Source organism: Scylla paramamosain, chromosome 35 (assembly GCF_035594125.1).
Source record: "Scylla paramamosain isolate STU-SP2022 chromosome 35, ASM3559412v1, whole genome shotgun sequence".
Lineage (NCBI taxonomy): Eukaryota > Metazoa > Arthropoda > Malacostraca > Decapoda > Portunidae > Scylla > Scylla paramamosain.
The window spans coordinates 13,208,088-13,222,324 of NC_087185.1; the positions used below are offsets into that span (position 1 = coordinate 13,208,088).

A 14,237-nucleotide genomic window follows, 5' to 3' on the forward strand; every position below is an offset into this window, starting at 1 on the left:
TGAAACAACTTCCATGAAAGTTAGGCATTCTGAGTTGTCTCCACCAGTTTTTCTCACTTCCCCAACTACTAACTTGTCTAACTTTTTGTCTCATCAACTCCTCTCCTCTAACTGACTGTCTTCAGCCTCTTTCTCATAGCTGCAGTGTTGCATCTCTTGCTATCTTTTACCGCTATTTTCATGCTAACTGCTCTTCTGATCTTGCTAACTGCTTGCCTCCCCTCCTCCCGCGGCCTCACTGTACAAGACTCTCTTCTTTCTCTCACCTGTATTCTGTGCACCTCTCTAATGCAAGAGTTAACCAGTATTCTCAATCATTCATCCCTTTCCCTGGTAAACTCCGGAACTTCCTGCCTGCTTCTATATTTTCACCTTTCTATGACTTGAACTCTTTCAAGAGGGAGGATTCAAGACACTTATCCTTCAGTTTTTGATAACTGCTTTGGACCCTGTTCAAGGACTGGCATCTCAGTGAACAGTTTTTATTATTGGATATTTGTTGCTCTTGACTGGTGTCCCTCCTACATAAAAAAAAAAAAAAGAGATAATTGATAAGACATTCAGATATAATTTTTTTTTCACACATTTTGATAAAGGGTGGCAATATTGAGATTTGTTGGTAATTGTTGATATTGCCTTTATTACTGGATTTTGATACTGGAATTACTTTTACTTATTTTTTTTGTCTTGGAAATATGCCTTTTATGGAAATATTAATCATATGCAACAGAGGGGTGGCTAATTGTTCACTTGAGTGTTCTGATATTTTAGGTGATATTTTGTCAAATCCTGGTGCCTTGTATTTTTGTGACTTTAAAAGCTAATAGACTTCATTATAGGTGGTTGGCTTCAAATACATATCCTTGGTGATGGACACCCAGGATAGTGGTTCTTACTTGGTTGGGCTCCCAAGAGGGAATCCCATCATGGCTAGCATGCCAGCCCTAAAGAGAATCACCAAGGAATATGTAGCAATAAAAAAAGGGCTGGAAAGTGTGCTATAAGCCCAGAACAAGTATCAATGGTATAACAGGCAGATTAGCACAGAAATCAAATAGGCAGTCACCCAAGAAGTTAGTCAGTCTCTTCTTAAAACTGTCAAGTAAATCTGCTTCTGCCACATTGATGGGAAGTGAGTTCCAGACTTTCATCTCTCTGACTGAAAAGAATTTATGCCTTGCATCACAGTGACTGTAAGGAACAGGGATTTTGTAACGATGTCCTCTCGTGCCAATAGTTGAAGCCAAAGTAAATAAGTCAGTTGGAGAAATTGGGGAGAGATCATGAAAAATCTTCCAACACAATAATGTTAGTCCATAACAGTTTTCCCTTCACTGAAAATAAGCCCACATCCATAAGACACTGAGCATGTGACATATTCTTGAGACCTTGAATAATTTTTGTCCACTGCTGCTGTACTGATTCTAGCAGCTTTAGGTCATTGGCATAACCAGTGTTCTAGATATCAGATCCATACTCCAGAAGTGGGCATTGTGGGTAATAAGGAGGGTGACCATAAACTTGGGAGAGTGGCATGGAGTGGAGTTTAACAAATTGTTGGCTAAACTGGCTGCTTTGGAACCAATAGAGCAGATGTGATCACAGTACCTTAAAGCTGAGTCAACAGTAGTACCAAGGTCAACAGTACTGGGGCTTATATGAAGTGGTTTGGTTGGAAGAGAATGGCCCCAAATCAAAAGTGACCTGAAGGGCAGCACTGAAACTGATAAAATTTGTCTTGTCAGCATTAACTATTAGACCCCAAGATTCTGCAATTGTTATGAGAGTGTTAGTGTCTCTTTGGACAACTGATATATCAAGCAAAGCAAAGAACAGATTTAAAGGCATGATTAACAAATACACTTTTAGATCATGAGCAAATATTTTAACATTTGACATCAGGTCAGCAGATATGTGGTTAATATAGTTTAGAAAAAGGAGTGGTCCCAACACAGAGCCTTGAGGAACTCTACTGGTAACAGGAAGGGAAGAGCTGCAGGAGCCACCTACTACAAGCTCCACAGATCTATTGGTAAGAGAAGCTTTAATCCAGATTAAGAATGTACCTTCACTACTAATGCATTGATGCTTGGTAAAAAGTATTTGTTGGCTCACTGTGTCAAAAGTCTTAGCAAAATAAAAGAAAGAGTTCAGTCAATTATATCACCATTATCCATCCAGTAAATTACATCATTATATGTTAAAAATAGTTGATCTTCAACAGACCTCCCTGGCCTGAACCTCAAATTGATTAACATTGAGAATAGAATTAGTCTCCAGATATTGATAAAGTTTGGAAGTTATGATTCCTTCTAAGTTTTACATGGAGTATTGGCTTGTAATTAAGGGGATCACATCTTTTTCTCTTTCTTAAAGATGGGTACAACATATGACTTTTGCCAAATACGTAACTGAAATTTCTCCTGATAATAATGATTTAGTAAAAAGCAAATACTACTAGAATACTTAAGTAAAGCTGGACGAATTGCATCTGGGCCCATACCTGAAGAAGGATTGATGCTATTTAATGTTGGAGACAGACAGCTAAACTTCCTTGAAAATGCTTTGTGAAACTGATGAGGTGATTGAGGGAAACCAGACAGAGTGGTGAATAAAGACAAAGGCAGAACTTAATATACTGACCATTTCTTTAGAGTTAGAAGGGAAGCCACAGGGTTAGAGAGAGGACCTACAGATGGACAACCCACTTTTCTGCTCTTATGTGAAATAGCTTGGGAATTGATAAAATCTGATTCTCATAAGCAATTTGTCTCTGGGTAGCATAATTCATGTAATGGTAATTGATGTCAAGAAAAACTTGGTGAGCGTCGACAGCTACTTGAGAGTTCCTGCCATGTAGTGCTCTTAACTCTTTATAAGTGATCCAGGCTTGGCTCCTTGAACAAGCGAAAAATAACTTTGTATGTCAACCTTTAACCTACAAGATCATTTTTATTTTTTATGTACATCCTGGAATATTTTCATTTTCTGTATTCTGTAAGTTTCTCCATGACAAAGGAATATTCAGGAAACGTAGTATTAGATCTGGGCGAGCGCCGGGGAGGTTGAGGGGAGTATTTCAGCCAATACATTACCTTCATTATCTAAAACTTGATCTGGGCCATGATCATGATTATTATTATTATTATTATTATTATTATTATTATTATTATTATTATTATTATTATTATTATTATTGTCTTCCTCCTCCTCCTCATCATCATTATTATTTGTGTGCCCCTCTACATTATTCTGGGGTGGGGAAGCTTGAATATGATCACACAGGAGCCAGTTAATACGATAAATGTTTTGAGCTGCCTCTGGATGTTTATTCAAAGGAAAAGTACTTTAGATATTTTGTACCTCTGAGATATTCAAATTATTCTCAGGTATAATTCTGATATCATTAGTGTGAATACTCTTCATAAGCCCTCTACGAATTCTTTTGTCCACATCACTGACCTCGGCAAGGGGCAAGAGATTTACCTAAGGAGGAAATTATGGACAAAAATCGATTCTACGCTTCATTAACAGACAAAGCATTACCTCTTACCAGTAGATATTTAAAATTAATATCTAATACCCTTTCTTTACGAGTTTCTCTTTCTTGATTGAATAGACTTTTATGATAGTATATAAAATGATTTATAACTGGTTTGATACTTAATTAAGTGATAAAAGACATTTTATTTGTTCTGGTGTTCATTTTCTAGTATTTGCATCCACCTAAAATATATGAAGTACATAATGAATTTGGAAAAATGGGTTTTCCTGTAATATTTAGATTTATAAGGATTATATGGGGAAATGAAAAGTATGGAAGCGGTTGTAATGCTTCTTAGCATTGACAAACAGCAGGTTTGCTTTGTTTGCTGTGTATCTCTCAATGTTATTTTGGAATTTATGTACTTTATTGTTATAAATTTGTGATGTGTCCTGACGAACCGAAATTGATATGATGAAGTCAAACAATGGTTAACGTGCGACGCAGAGAAATCATTCACTACTTACTTTACATTTATAATGTTTCTATTTGAAACATCACACATTGTTTTCAGTTGTAGATACTGACTCATTTAAATATATAAATGAATGTGAATACCGTGTAGATTATAAAACACTTTACAGTCAATACATAATTTCGAATTAGAGTATCTTTTGGGTAAAATTTGTCTTTGGAACGGCTCTCTTTCATTAGGTTTTACTCATTACACATATTCCGTTTTTTCTAGCCAGATATTGTTTTTATCTTATTATTTCACGTTCTAATTTTCTTGTCTTGTTTCTGCTTCTTGCCCTGTATACGGAAAGAAAAGAAGAAAGACTGCCAAATCACCCCGCGGTGCCTCGGCTCGGTCACGGAGATAAAGCGTCTTGACGTTAGTGACGAAAATTTTCCCGTGACAACCGATAGAAATACAGCCCCCATAGAAGTGTTCCTGCTGCCTGGAGGAACATCTTATCACGCTGTTTTACTTACTGATTAAGTGGTAATAATGATCTCTGATATAATTTATGTAAATTCCAATGCAGCAGTAGGAGAAAGCAATGCCATCTCAGCCTGACTACAGACTGATGTCAAAACAGAAGTCTTGGCAAGAGATACAGGTGCCGTGCTTTGTCAGTTTGCTTGTAGAAAAGGACCTAGCTGTGAAGTGTATCTGAATCCTGTCCATATTCAGCGGGAGACAGCACACCTGCTCATGTGGTAGTGGGATGATGCAATGGGCGGCAGCACGAGTGGCACTTGCCGTACCTTTATACTATTCCTTTCTTCCTGGACGGAGCTGTTGTTTAGGATTTCTTAATCATAATTAACACTTGTGGCATTGTGGTCAAAGCCAGCCAACGTCCTCTTAGGCCACGGTTGTGGTTACTTTCACGGCTGGATTGATAAGTCGTACGTGTGCCCTGTCATGGCTATCCCTGCCATTCCCTCTCATGGCTACTGAGTGAATCAATTTCTCACCTTTCTTCCTTGAACTTTTATAATCTTCATGCATACTCTTCACTACTGCCACCACTGCTTATGTTTTTGGAATACTGAGGAAGAAGTGTAAAGGGTAGCCATCAGGAGGAGGAAGTAGGAAATGAACATGACAGGCATGTCACATCATGTGCCAATACTGAGTCATGAGAGACAACTGTGGCTCAAGTGGATGTTGGTCGCCTTTAACTTGTCAGTAAATCACAAGAAGGATGAGATGAGGAATTATATCAGATCAATTCTGAGAATGAAAATCATTAGAATGATGAATTCTTGTCTATGAGGAAAATATGGGATGCACTGACAGTGCTGTGTAATGACTGGCATTGTAGGAGCTTATGCTCATTATGTTGATTTCAGTCAGTCTCAGAAGCTATTTTTATTAATTTAAGAGGATTACCAGGAACAGTGTGCCAGGTAGATGGATTGTATGAGTATTGCAGTGATTTTTTAACTCCATTATATGAACATCTCAAGCAAAATTGTCAACTTCACAGAACACTGAAGACCATGAACTGGTTTGAAGGCTCCATCCCCGAGGCCATCGCTGCAGCCAAGACCAGGAAGGCAATATTTGTGGTGTATGTTCGGGGTGAGTAGCTGACAAGTTACTAATGAGTAAGCTGAAATGGAGCTGTATTATATAGGACACCATCATATTCCTTGAACACTTTATTTTGTTAATCATAAAGAAGCATGCATTTATGTAGAAGCAGCTAAGAAGAAATATAATTTGGAATATCTTTGTGTTAATTCATGACATCATATTGTGCATTCCATCAACAAACACTGACTCTCAGAGTTAATTATGTACATTATAATCTGCAGATTCGTCTGAAGCCTCCAAGACAACAGATGAAGTATTGTCTCGGCGGGATGTATTTGAGACAATGGACAATGGATGCTTCGTGGCGATAAAACTTGAAAATGGAACTGAGGATGCCAAGCAGTTTTCACAAATATGTATCCTTTTAGCACAAAGTTTACTTTATTTTTTTATTTATTTGTATATTTCTTTTAATCGATTGATTTCTTGTCACTTTCTCCCCCTTCCAACCCCACCCCATCTTTGTTATTATAGTGGCAGGATATGGGGGAACACTCAACAATCACTTGGGCCTTGGTGATCACTTAGTAATGAAATGCAGCTGTGTAGCTGGCTGCCTCCTGTCATGGTTACCTTTTCAGCCCACATCTAAGTGTTTCAAAACATGAAAAATGATATAAATTACATCGTGTTTTTTATTTTTTTATTTTTTTATTTTATTTTATTTTATTTTATTTATTTATTTATTTATTTTATTTATTTATTTATTTTTTTTTTTGTGTGTGTGTGTGTGTGTGTGTGTGTCATAACTATCAACATTTGGATGATTCAGATTTTTATAGGAGAATTAACTCGGTTTCTAAAAGTTCATCTTATATTCAGTTCATATGAAAGAAATAAGCTTTGAATTTATGTTTGTCATTCCTGTATCACGTGTCATGTGGTTAAACTAATACTTCAAAGAAAATAGAGGGTACCAGTATGTTATTTCTTGTTAAAGAAGGAACTGCTATGTGTGTTTCTCTAGTAGACATCAGGATTCTTTGGTTCTGCTCCTTAACTGTTCCCCATTAGATCCACTTGTGTTGGTGCCTTCATTGTTCTTTATCAGTGGGCAGACAGGTGTGCCACTGGAGGTTCTGGGTGGGCCACTCACCCAAGAAAAATTGAAGCAGAAGATGAACAAACTCATTTCAGACACTAAGTTGGTGAGAACAATGGCAAAGATTTGCCCCATACCTGATATCAGTCATTGCTTATTTTGTGGATTTTTCATGCCCAGCCCTGTCATGTTATTAAAGGATTCAGCATGCAAGAAACAGATTATGTGAGCAATGTATTTTTGAGATATTTTCTTTATAAAAATTCAGTTTTACAGTCAGTGAAAAATTTCCAGAGCATGGTAGAGTCACATACCAGTTGTATTTCTTGTTTATGTTGCTTATGAATTATGGTCTTCAGACTTGTAGAATATATATTGTTGATCTCATAAGATATTATAATTACTGAAGAGATGAATTACAAGAAATTATTTTGGAGGATAATGTTTGACATTATCATAATTTAAACTTAGGCAGCAGACACCAACTCGCCTTCTCCCAGTGCCTCAGAGGTTGCCAAAGCTCCTGAAGATGGTGGAGGGAGCAACAGTAACAAAGAGGAAGTGGCAGAGGCATGTGCTGCACCCCAGACTTCAGCTGCCCTGCCAGAGCCTGCCACTGAGGAGGCCAAACCAATGAATGAAGCAGCAGTGGTTAGCCCTGAGGCAGTTGTCCAAGAACATGAGGCTGCTGAGGCTTCTGGTAAGAAGTGTCTCATACTTATTTCTAGTCTTACACTGAGGATAGAATATTTGAGAAAGATAAAGAGCATTATTAAATCAAATCTCATAAGTGTAAGCTGTATGCTTATTGGAAATTTTATTTCTTGAGTCTGGGTCTCCAATCTGTATTGTGTGGGAAAATTAGCATATGAAATCTATTAAATGACTTCGTATGAAATAGTATACAATATTTGATGTGATTTTTCTTTTCCAAGGCACAGCAAGTGATGGGGAAGGCTCTGGCCTTTCACTTGAAGAAAAGGTAGAGAGAGCCAAAGCTTTGCTAGCAGAGAAACAAAGCTTGACTCAGAGAGAGAAAACTGAGGTGAGAACCACATGATAGCATTTTAACTTGTGATTGCATTGATTTGGTCACATTTGCATCAGTGTTTGCTTGAGTAAGTGATGATTTTTCAGAATCAGGAGATTAATATCCTTCCTATGTGTACAAAATCCAATCTATATACTGGACTGATGGCTGAGGCAAAATGCCATGTGCACACTTTTCTTTATAATCACACCTAAAATCACTCCATGACATCTTAGCCTTTTGGGCTATAGGGAGATAATGATGTAATTATTATACACATTTTTCTTTTGCTATGACACCAGGAAGAGCGACGGAAAGAGATTGACCGCAGAAAGATGGGCCAGGAGATGGCGAAGAAAAGACAGCAGCAGGAAGATGAGGAGATCCGGGCAGCAGCCAGGGAGAGGAGGAAGGACAAGGAGGAGGACAGGCTTGCCAGAGAAAGGGTTAAGTAAGTCACTCATAGGAAGAAAGACCTAGTAAATTAGAGAATCTTGTTTCAAGTTTTAGATTTTTTTTTTTTTTTCATTTCTGATACTGTATGTCTTAAAAGGTTTTTCTCTTTTCAAGTTATCATTGCTCTATATCCTATTTGTACTGTCTGTTGACCATCCAGTTCTGTATTTGAGAGGTCTTTCATTTAGATTCATTAAAAGTCTTTTGTAGATATACAGAACTGGCACAGTAATGCATGTATATGTATAAAAACAACTTCAAGAAAGAACTTTACACTGTATCAGGGCACAGATTGCTGCAGACCGAGCTGAGAAGGAGGCCCGAGCTGCTTTGCTGAGGGGGGAGGCGCCAGCACCCAGTCAGGCTCCGGCGCCCAGTGCAGCTCCTGCACCTCAGCCTGCATCATCAAGGTTACAGAGGCACCTTACCATCACTGGTCTTGTTCACAGAATTATACCATCTGTGATCATGATCCTGAAGTTTTGTCCCTATAGCTTTTATTAGAATGGAAACCATTTAAGCATAGTTTGTGCACTGATAAGATTTACAATTGCTTAGTGTCTCAGAAAAGTCTGTAGGAATCTTGATTGAGAAACTGATGGAAGTGACTGAGGTGAAGGTCAGTGAAGAAGATGGAGGATTCCAGAATTTTATAATTTGAACAGTAATAAAGCAGCATTTAGGAAAGGATGAAAAGTTTGATGCAGTGTTCATGGACATAAAGCATATGGTAGGATAAATAGAGAAACCCTTTGGTATGCTCTTCAAATTTATGGTTTGGGAGAATGGTAGATGGAATTTTTATGGGGATGCAAGTGCATATATGAGGGGGGAGGGAGAGCCCAAAGGGAATATTGATATAGTAACAAGAGTGAGACAAAGATGTGTGACATCTCATGATTGTTTGATTATGGACAACTATATGAGGGAGATGAAAGCTAAAATAGGAAATATTGGTGCAGAACTGAAATGGAATAAAGAGAGATGGCCTGTAGTAGCATGTCTGTTTGCAGATGACATGGTCTTACCAACAAACACAAACATGACTGACACATTTATCTTCCAGCAATATATCAAGGCTGAAGTTCCGCCTCCCTGATGGATCCTCCAGCATATCCCAGTTCCCTGCTGAGGCGCCCCTGAGTGAGGTGCGACAGTACATAGAGCAGAATGTGACGCTTCCCTTCTCCACCTTCACACTGGCCTCCACCGTGCAGCATAGACCCTTCACAGTGGATGACTACAATACCTCACTCAGAGACTTGGGCCTTGTACCTTCAGCCATATTAGCTGTTCTACCTGTGAGTTTTGAGTCTTGAGAGTTGCTTAAAGACTGTTGATGACATTAGTTTGTATTAGATCCACATCAGAATACTTAAATTTTTATCCATGCTCTGCTGTAATCATTTTAAGTGTTGATATGTCACATAGTAACCTTAGTACACCAATTGTTCTATACATCTATATTATATATACCCATGTGTTCATTTATCTCTATTTTGAGTATTCATGTATTTATCCAACTGTATATACTTTGGTAACTTTAGCGTGAAGCTCATTCATAAGTGAAATTTGCAGAAACATCTGCTTTGCTCATGTCTTAAAAGTTCATACATGCTTACTACAGTATTTTTCTATCTTCATCTCACTTTGCTCTTAGAGAATGTAACATTTTGTGATGGAATGTACATCTCAAAAGCTCCTGGTGAGGACTTATTTTTTAAATTTTTTATTTATTTATTTTTATTTATTTTTTCTTAAAGAAGTAACACATCACTTGTTGGCTGCAAGCTATTGATTCCTCACACTTGCACCTACAGTTAAACCCAGCATTTCCTTTCTGTTTACAATTAAATACAATTAAAATGCCTCACAAGACAATTGACGAGCGAAGCTTTCAGTAATGCATCAGTGGAAGGGGTATTTCAATAAGTGTGAGAGAGAGAGAGAGAGAGAGAGAGAGAGTGGCAATTTCAGGCACCCCACACATTGTGTAATAGCATAATATTACAAAATGAATCTAGCTGAAAAGTTTGCATATATATATATATATATATATATATATATATATATATATATATATATATATATATATATATATATATATATATATATATATATATATATATATATACAAGTATTACTTTTATTGTTATTATTCTCTTGTTCTAGAGTACCTCCTCTGGGCCTGGTCGGCTTGTGTCAACTGGAGGTGGTATATGGGACATGCTGTGGTTTGTGTTAACTCCCATTACATTCCTGTTTGGTCTAATACAAACGTATCTCCTTGGAAGAAGAGAGCCATCTACAGAAAGAACAGATGAGCCTCAACCCAAGAGGCCTCGGGAGGATTCCTCACCAGTCACCCGACAGAGACCAACAACGTAAGTACCACGAGTGAATCAGATATAGATGGTGGAATGACTTACACAATTGGTGGGAATTATTCAAGGTGGTAAGGAAGCTCAGGGGGGAAATGGGAAATGCCTGTGATAAGACAGGAAGGAGGTGATGGAAATGAGTGAAGATAAAGTGTATGGTGGATACAGAAATGGTTAATTGCTTCATGTCTATTGTTAACTGGAAAACAGTAGAAATGGTAGATACGAAAGTGAAGCAGGCTTTGGATATTATTATTTTTCAGATGAAATCATAGTCGTTTCTTATTCTCCGAGTGGTACTTGAAATTCACAGGTGCTGCAATGATTTGCTTCTCAGAGGCAGGTGAATTTCTACTCATGTCTCCAGTTGTGGAAAGCACTAACAGTTGGCTGAATAGTTGGATGGTTGTATTTGGTGACTCATGCAGGTGTTGTATGTCCTGAGACAAATCCTTAGGTTGTTTGGCCATCTCTGAGGCCTTTTATAGGCAGTGAAGAACTCTGTATCACCTTTCTCTGATGTGGTTAGTCATGGTTTGAGGTGAGATCTTATGTGATCATTGCCAGCTTTGGTCTTGAAGCACGAAAGTGACTTATTTAAACCAACCATAGATGACTGGTTATTGTCAGTCTTAGCTGGATTTAGTTTGTTCACAGTCATCCCAAAATGTTTTCCTGCTGTCTTCTTGTGAAGTAGTTAAATGCTGCCCTATAGATCCTATGGGATTCTTAGGAACAGGTTTCAGAAAGAGAAAAAATGATTGCAAAGTAAAACATGCAGTTTACATACTTACAACATTTGTATGCAAATTAAAGTGTAGATGCACCTGATCATTACTCTACATCAGGATTAAAGTATTGAGCAACATCAGTATGAGGAGAAGCTGAAATGTTATACAGACACTGCATATGCCCCATAGCTTGGTCATATGCACATGCCTGTTAATAATAATGATATCCAGTAGAATAAGTGACCACTAAGGAGTCATGATACCAACTCATATTTTGTGAATTGAGGCAGTCTCCACTAGTAAGGCAAATAATACAAAATTGATTCGTTACTTGCCTTGACTTCAAGAGTGTCTGTGTGTAAAATTTTATAAAAAAAAAAAATAGCAATATTCTGAAGATCTTAAAATTTTGGCCATGTGTCATCTCAGAAATGCCAGTAAGGCAACATCCAGAGAGGTGAAGCATGCAACCACTGCATGAAGCAGCTAACAAGTATACCAGTTAGTTGAGTAAGGCAAAGGCTAACTCAGACAGGTTTTATATGTGATCATAAAATTTAAGGGATCTTTGTTGAAGGGCAGCTGAGTAAATGAATTGTGATAGCCTTTGGGTGATAGTGACATAAGAGGTAATGAGTGTACACCATTTGAACATTTATGATTTTAGATTAGATTCTTTTTAACCCTAAAGAAACCACTCAAAGAGCCCTGTATACAGAATATGCACATGCTTCATCAAAACTCATGAAGGGGCAAACACTATAAATCATTTAACAGGGCCTATGGGAGGCGTGGTGAGGCCCGCTTCCGTCAACAGGGGAACATCCATCGTCTCCAAAATGATGGTGAGGATGATGATGAAAATAACACCTGGAATGGAAACTCGACTCAGCAAATGTAGGACTGTGAGAGTCATTAAAAAGATTTTCTTTGCATATAAATGTTAGTTTTGTTGATCAATTATTACTTTTTTACTATCAGTTAGATTTCCTCTTACTTGTTATTTTCTTATTTCTTGTTATTATTATTATTATTATTATTATTATTATTATTATTATTATTATTATTATTATTATTATTATTATTGTTGTTATTATCATTATTAATCTATTTATTTCTATGGTGTGACATATGTAGACCATAATGTGTAGTTTCTTGTCCACACATACAGCTATTCTCTTTTATTATTAATTCTGATGCTATGGGACAGTCTGCAGCACTGGGTGGGTTAGGAAAATACTACCGCATGTTCCCTGTATGCCATAAGGGGCAATTAAGAAAGTGAGGAATGAGGCTGCTTGGGGATGCCCTTCTCTGTATTTTTCTTATAACAAGACTTCTTGTCTCAGCTATAAATTTTAAGAGAAATTTTAATGATATATGCATAGATAACTTTTATTGCTGTTATTATTATTATTATTATTATTATTATTACTATTATTATTATTATTAGTTATTATTATTATTATTATTATTATTATTATTATTATTATTATTATTATTATTACTGTTCTTTATTTTGTTATTAATATTGCTTTTATTTATTCTTTATTATAAGTAATGAATCAGATTGTTTGTTCACAGAATCACCACATTATCTACATTTATGGAGTTTACTCTCAAGTGGGTGTTGCTTCAAGATAATATTTTTATTTGTTATATCACTAAGCAGTGCCTGGGTGGAACAGGTATGAGTTGAGGCAGAATATTCTCATGCTTGTATGACATGAAGGACAAAGATATAAAAATGAAATAAAAAATAAAATAAAAAATAATATTTATAGGTTTTCTCTGAAATACATTAAAAAGCAAACCTATTTACTAGCACATATTTTCCCTTCCTACTCAATTGGACAGGGTACTAGTTAATTTGCAAGATTTTATAAACTTAAGAAATGTTTGAGAGCTTTGAGTTGGTTATTGTATGTAGTGGAACAAGGATAAAATGAAATCCTGTAGTTCTTAGAGGGGAGACATCATAACATTTCAAGTAGTAACCAAAACTGAGAGTGGAGATTTTATGATTTTATATTTGAATACTGTAATGTAATTATAATTTATTCTTTTGGTCATACTTTGTTTCCATGTTTGAAGTAGTTCATCAGCACTTCTACACTGTTCATGAAAAGAAGGTTGTTTGACTGAATGGAATATAGGAGTCATTGAGAATATGTTACTATAATATAATACTTGGGAACTTGGAATTGGTTTTGGAGATGAATGTATAATCAGTGTTACTGTATATATTATATGTGCATACAAAAAAAAAAATTATATTTCTTTCTGTACACTTGACTTTTAAACACTTTTCTGATTTAAGATATGCCAATAACTTTTCAGCATGTATGTTAGGCTAGGAACTAGGTAGTTCAGTGTGGTTAATTTGTGGAGTCATTAGATCATGTGTTTCAGCCTATAGATTCTGAACTAAAGGAATAAAGGTAAGTTGCTGCCAATGAAATATATAGTTAGGAAGTTATGAAATGAACAGGATTACTTTTCTTGCATTTCAGAGGAATAAGAAAAGATAATAGATTAAGGAGCCACACGTGCCTTTGCAGCACCTACAGCACCGGAAGAGGAGGCAGTAGAGCTCAGGGAAGGAGAGTAGAGGAAAGGTGAGTATAGGAGCCAGACACACCTTTGCAGCACCAACAGTAGAGAAGGTGGCAGTAGCACTCATCTAGGGAAGAAGAGCGAAGGGAAAGGTGAGTGTAGGGGCTAAATTCCACCCAGACTCTTTTAGTGTAAACTGTTTACCACCTGATACACAAGCACCGGCCCCTAAGGTGTTGACGCTTCCCCCCCCTCACGCATACTTCATATTTTCGGCCTTGATGCGGTGTTATCAGAAATTAAGATCGTCCACAACAAATATACTTAACATTCATTACACAGACTGACGTTCCCAACAAATTTCAGACTTGTATGTGAAGTTTGAAGTCAATTCTTCAGTTAAAGGGTTAAGCCATATACTACAGTCTGACATGACATCCCCCACAT

The 14,237-nt window shown here is 36.9% G+C and overlaps 1 protein-coding gene across 2 annotated transcripts; it reads left to right on the forward strand.

Moving 5' to 3' along the window:
- Window positions 1-4,349: 4,349 nt before the first annotated feature.
- LOC135090670 (UBX domain-containing protein 4-like) lies at window positions 4,350-12,270 on the forward strand. 2 transcript variants are annotated; one of them, XM_063987630.1, is made up of 11 exons: window positions 4,350-4,490; window positions 5,485-5,579; window positions 5,816-5,950; window positions 6,609-6,742; window positions 7,108-7,336; window positions 7,572-7,681; window positions 7,969-8,117; window positions 8,407-8,532; window positions 9,189-9,423; window positions 10,295-10,506; window positions 12,012-12,270. In XM_063987630.1, exons 2-11 carry the CDS (start codon window positions 5,498-5,500, stop codon window positions 12,133-12,135), a joined length of 1,536 nt encoding a protein of 511 aa, XP_063843700.1. In that variant the 5' UTR covers window positions 4,350-4,490; window positions 5,485-5,497; the 3' UTR covers window positions 12,136-12,270. The 2 variants fall into 2 exon arrangements, with proteins under 2 accessions (XP_063843700.1, XP_063843701.1); XM_063987631.1 differs by lacking the exon at window positions 4,350-4,490 and adding an exon at window positions 4,587-4,608.
- Window positions 12,271-14,237: the final 1,967 nt, after the last annotated feature.

Excerpts from the sequence above, each read along its gene's own strand:
- LOC135090670 (XM_063987630.1), top strand. The coding sequence starts at position 5,498 with ATGAACTGGTTTGAAGGCTCCATCCCCGAGGCCATCGCTGCAGCCAAG. Across the intron at positions 7,337-7,571 it reads TGAGGCTGCTGAGGCTTCTG|GCACAGCAAGTGATGGGGAA; the intron begins GTAAGAAGTGTC and ends TTCTTTTCCAAG. Across the intron at positions 10,507-12,011 it reads ACCCGACAGAGACCAACAAC|GGCCTATGGGAGGCGTGGTG; the intron begins GTAAGTACCACG and ends ATCATTTAACAG.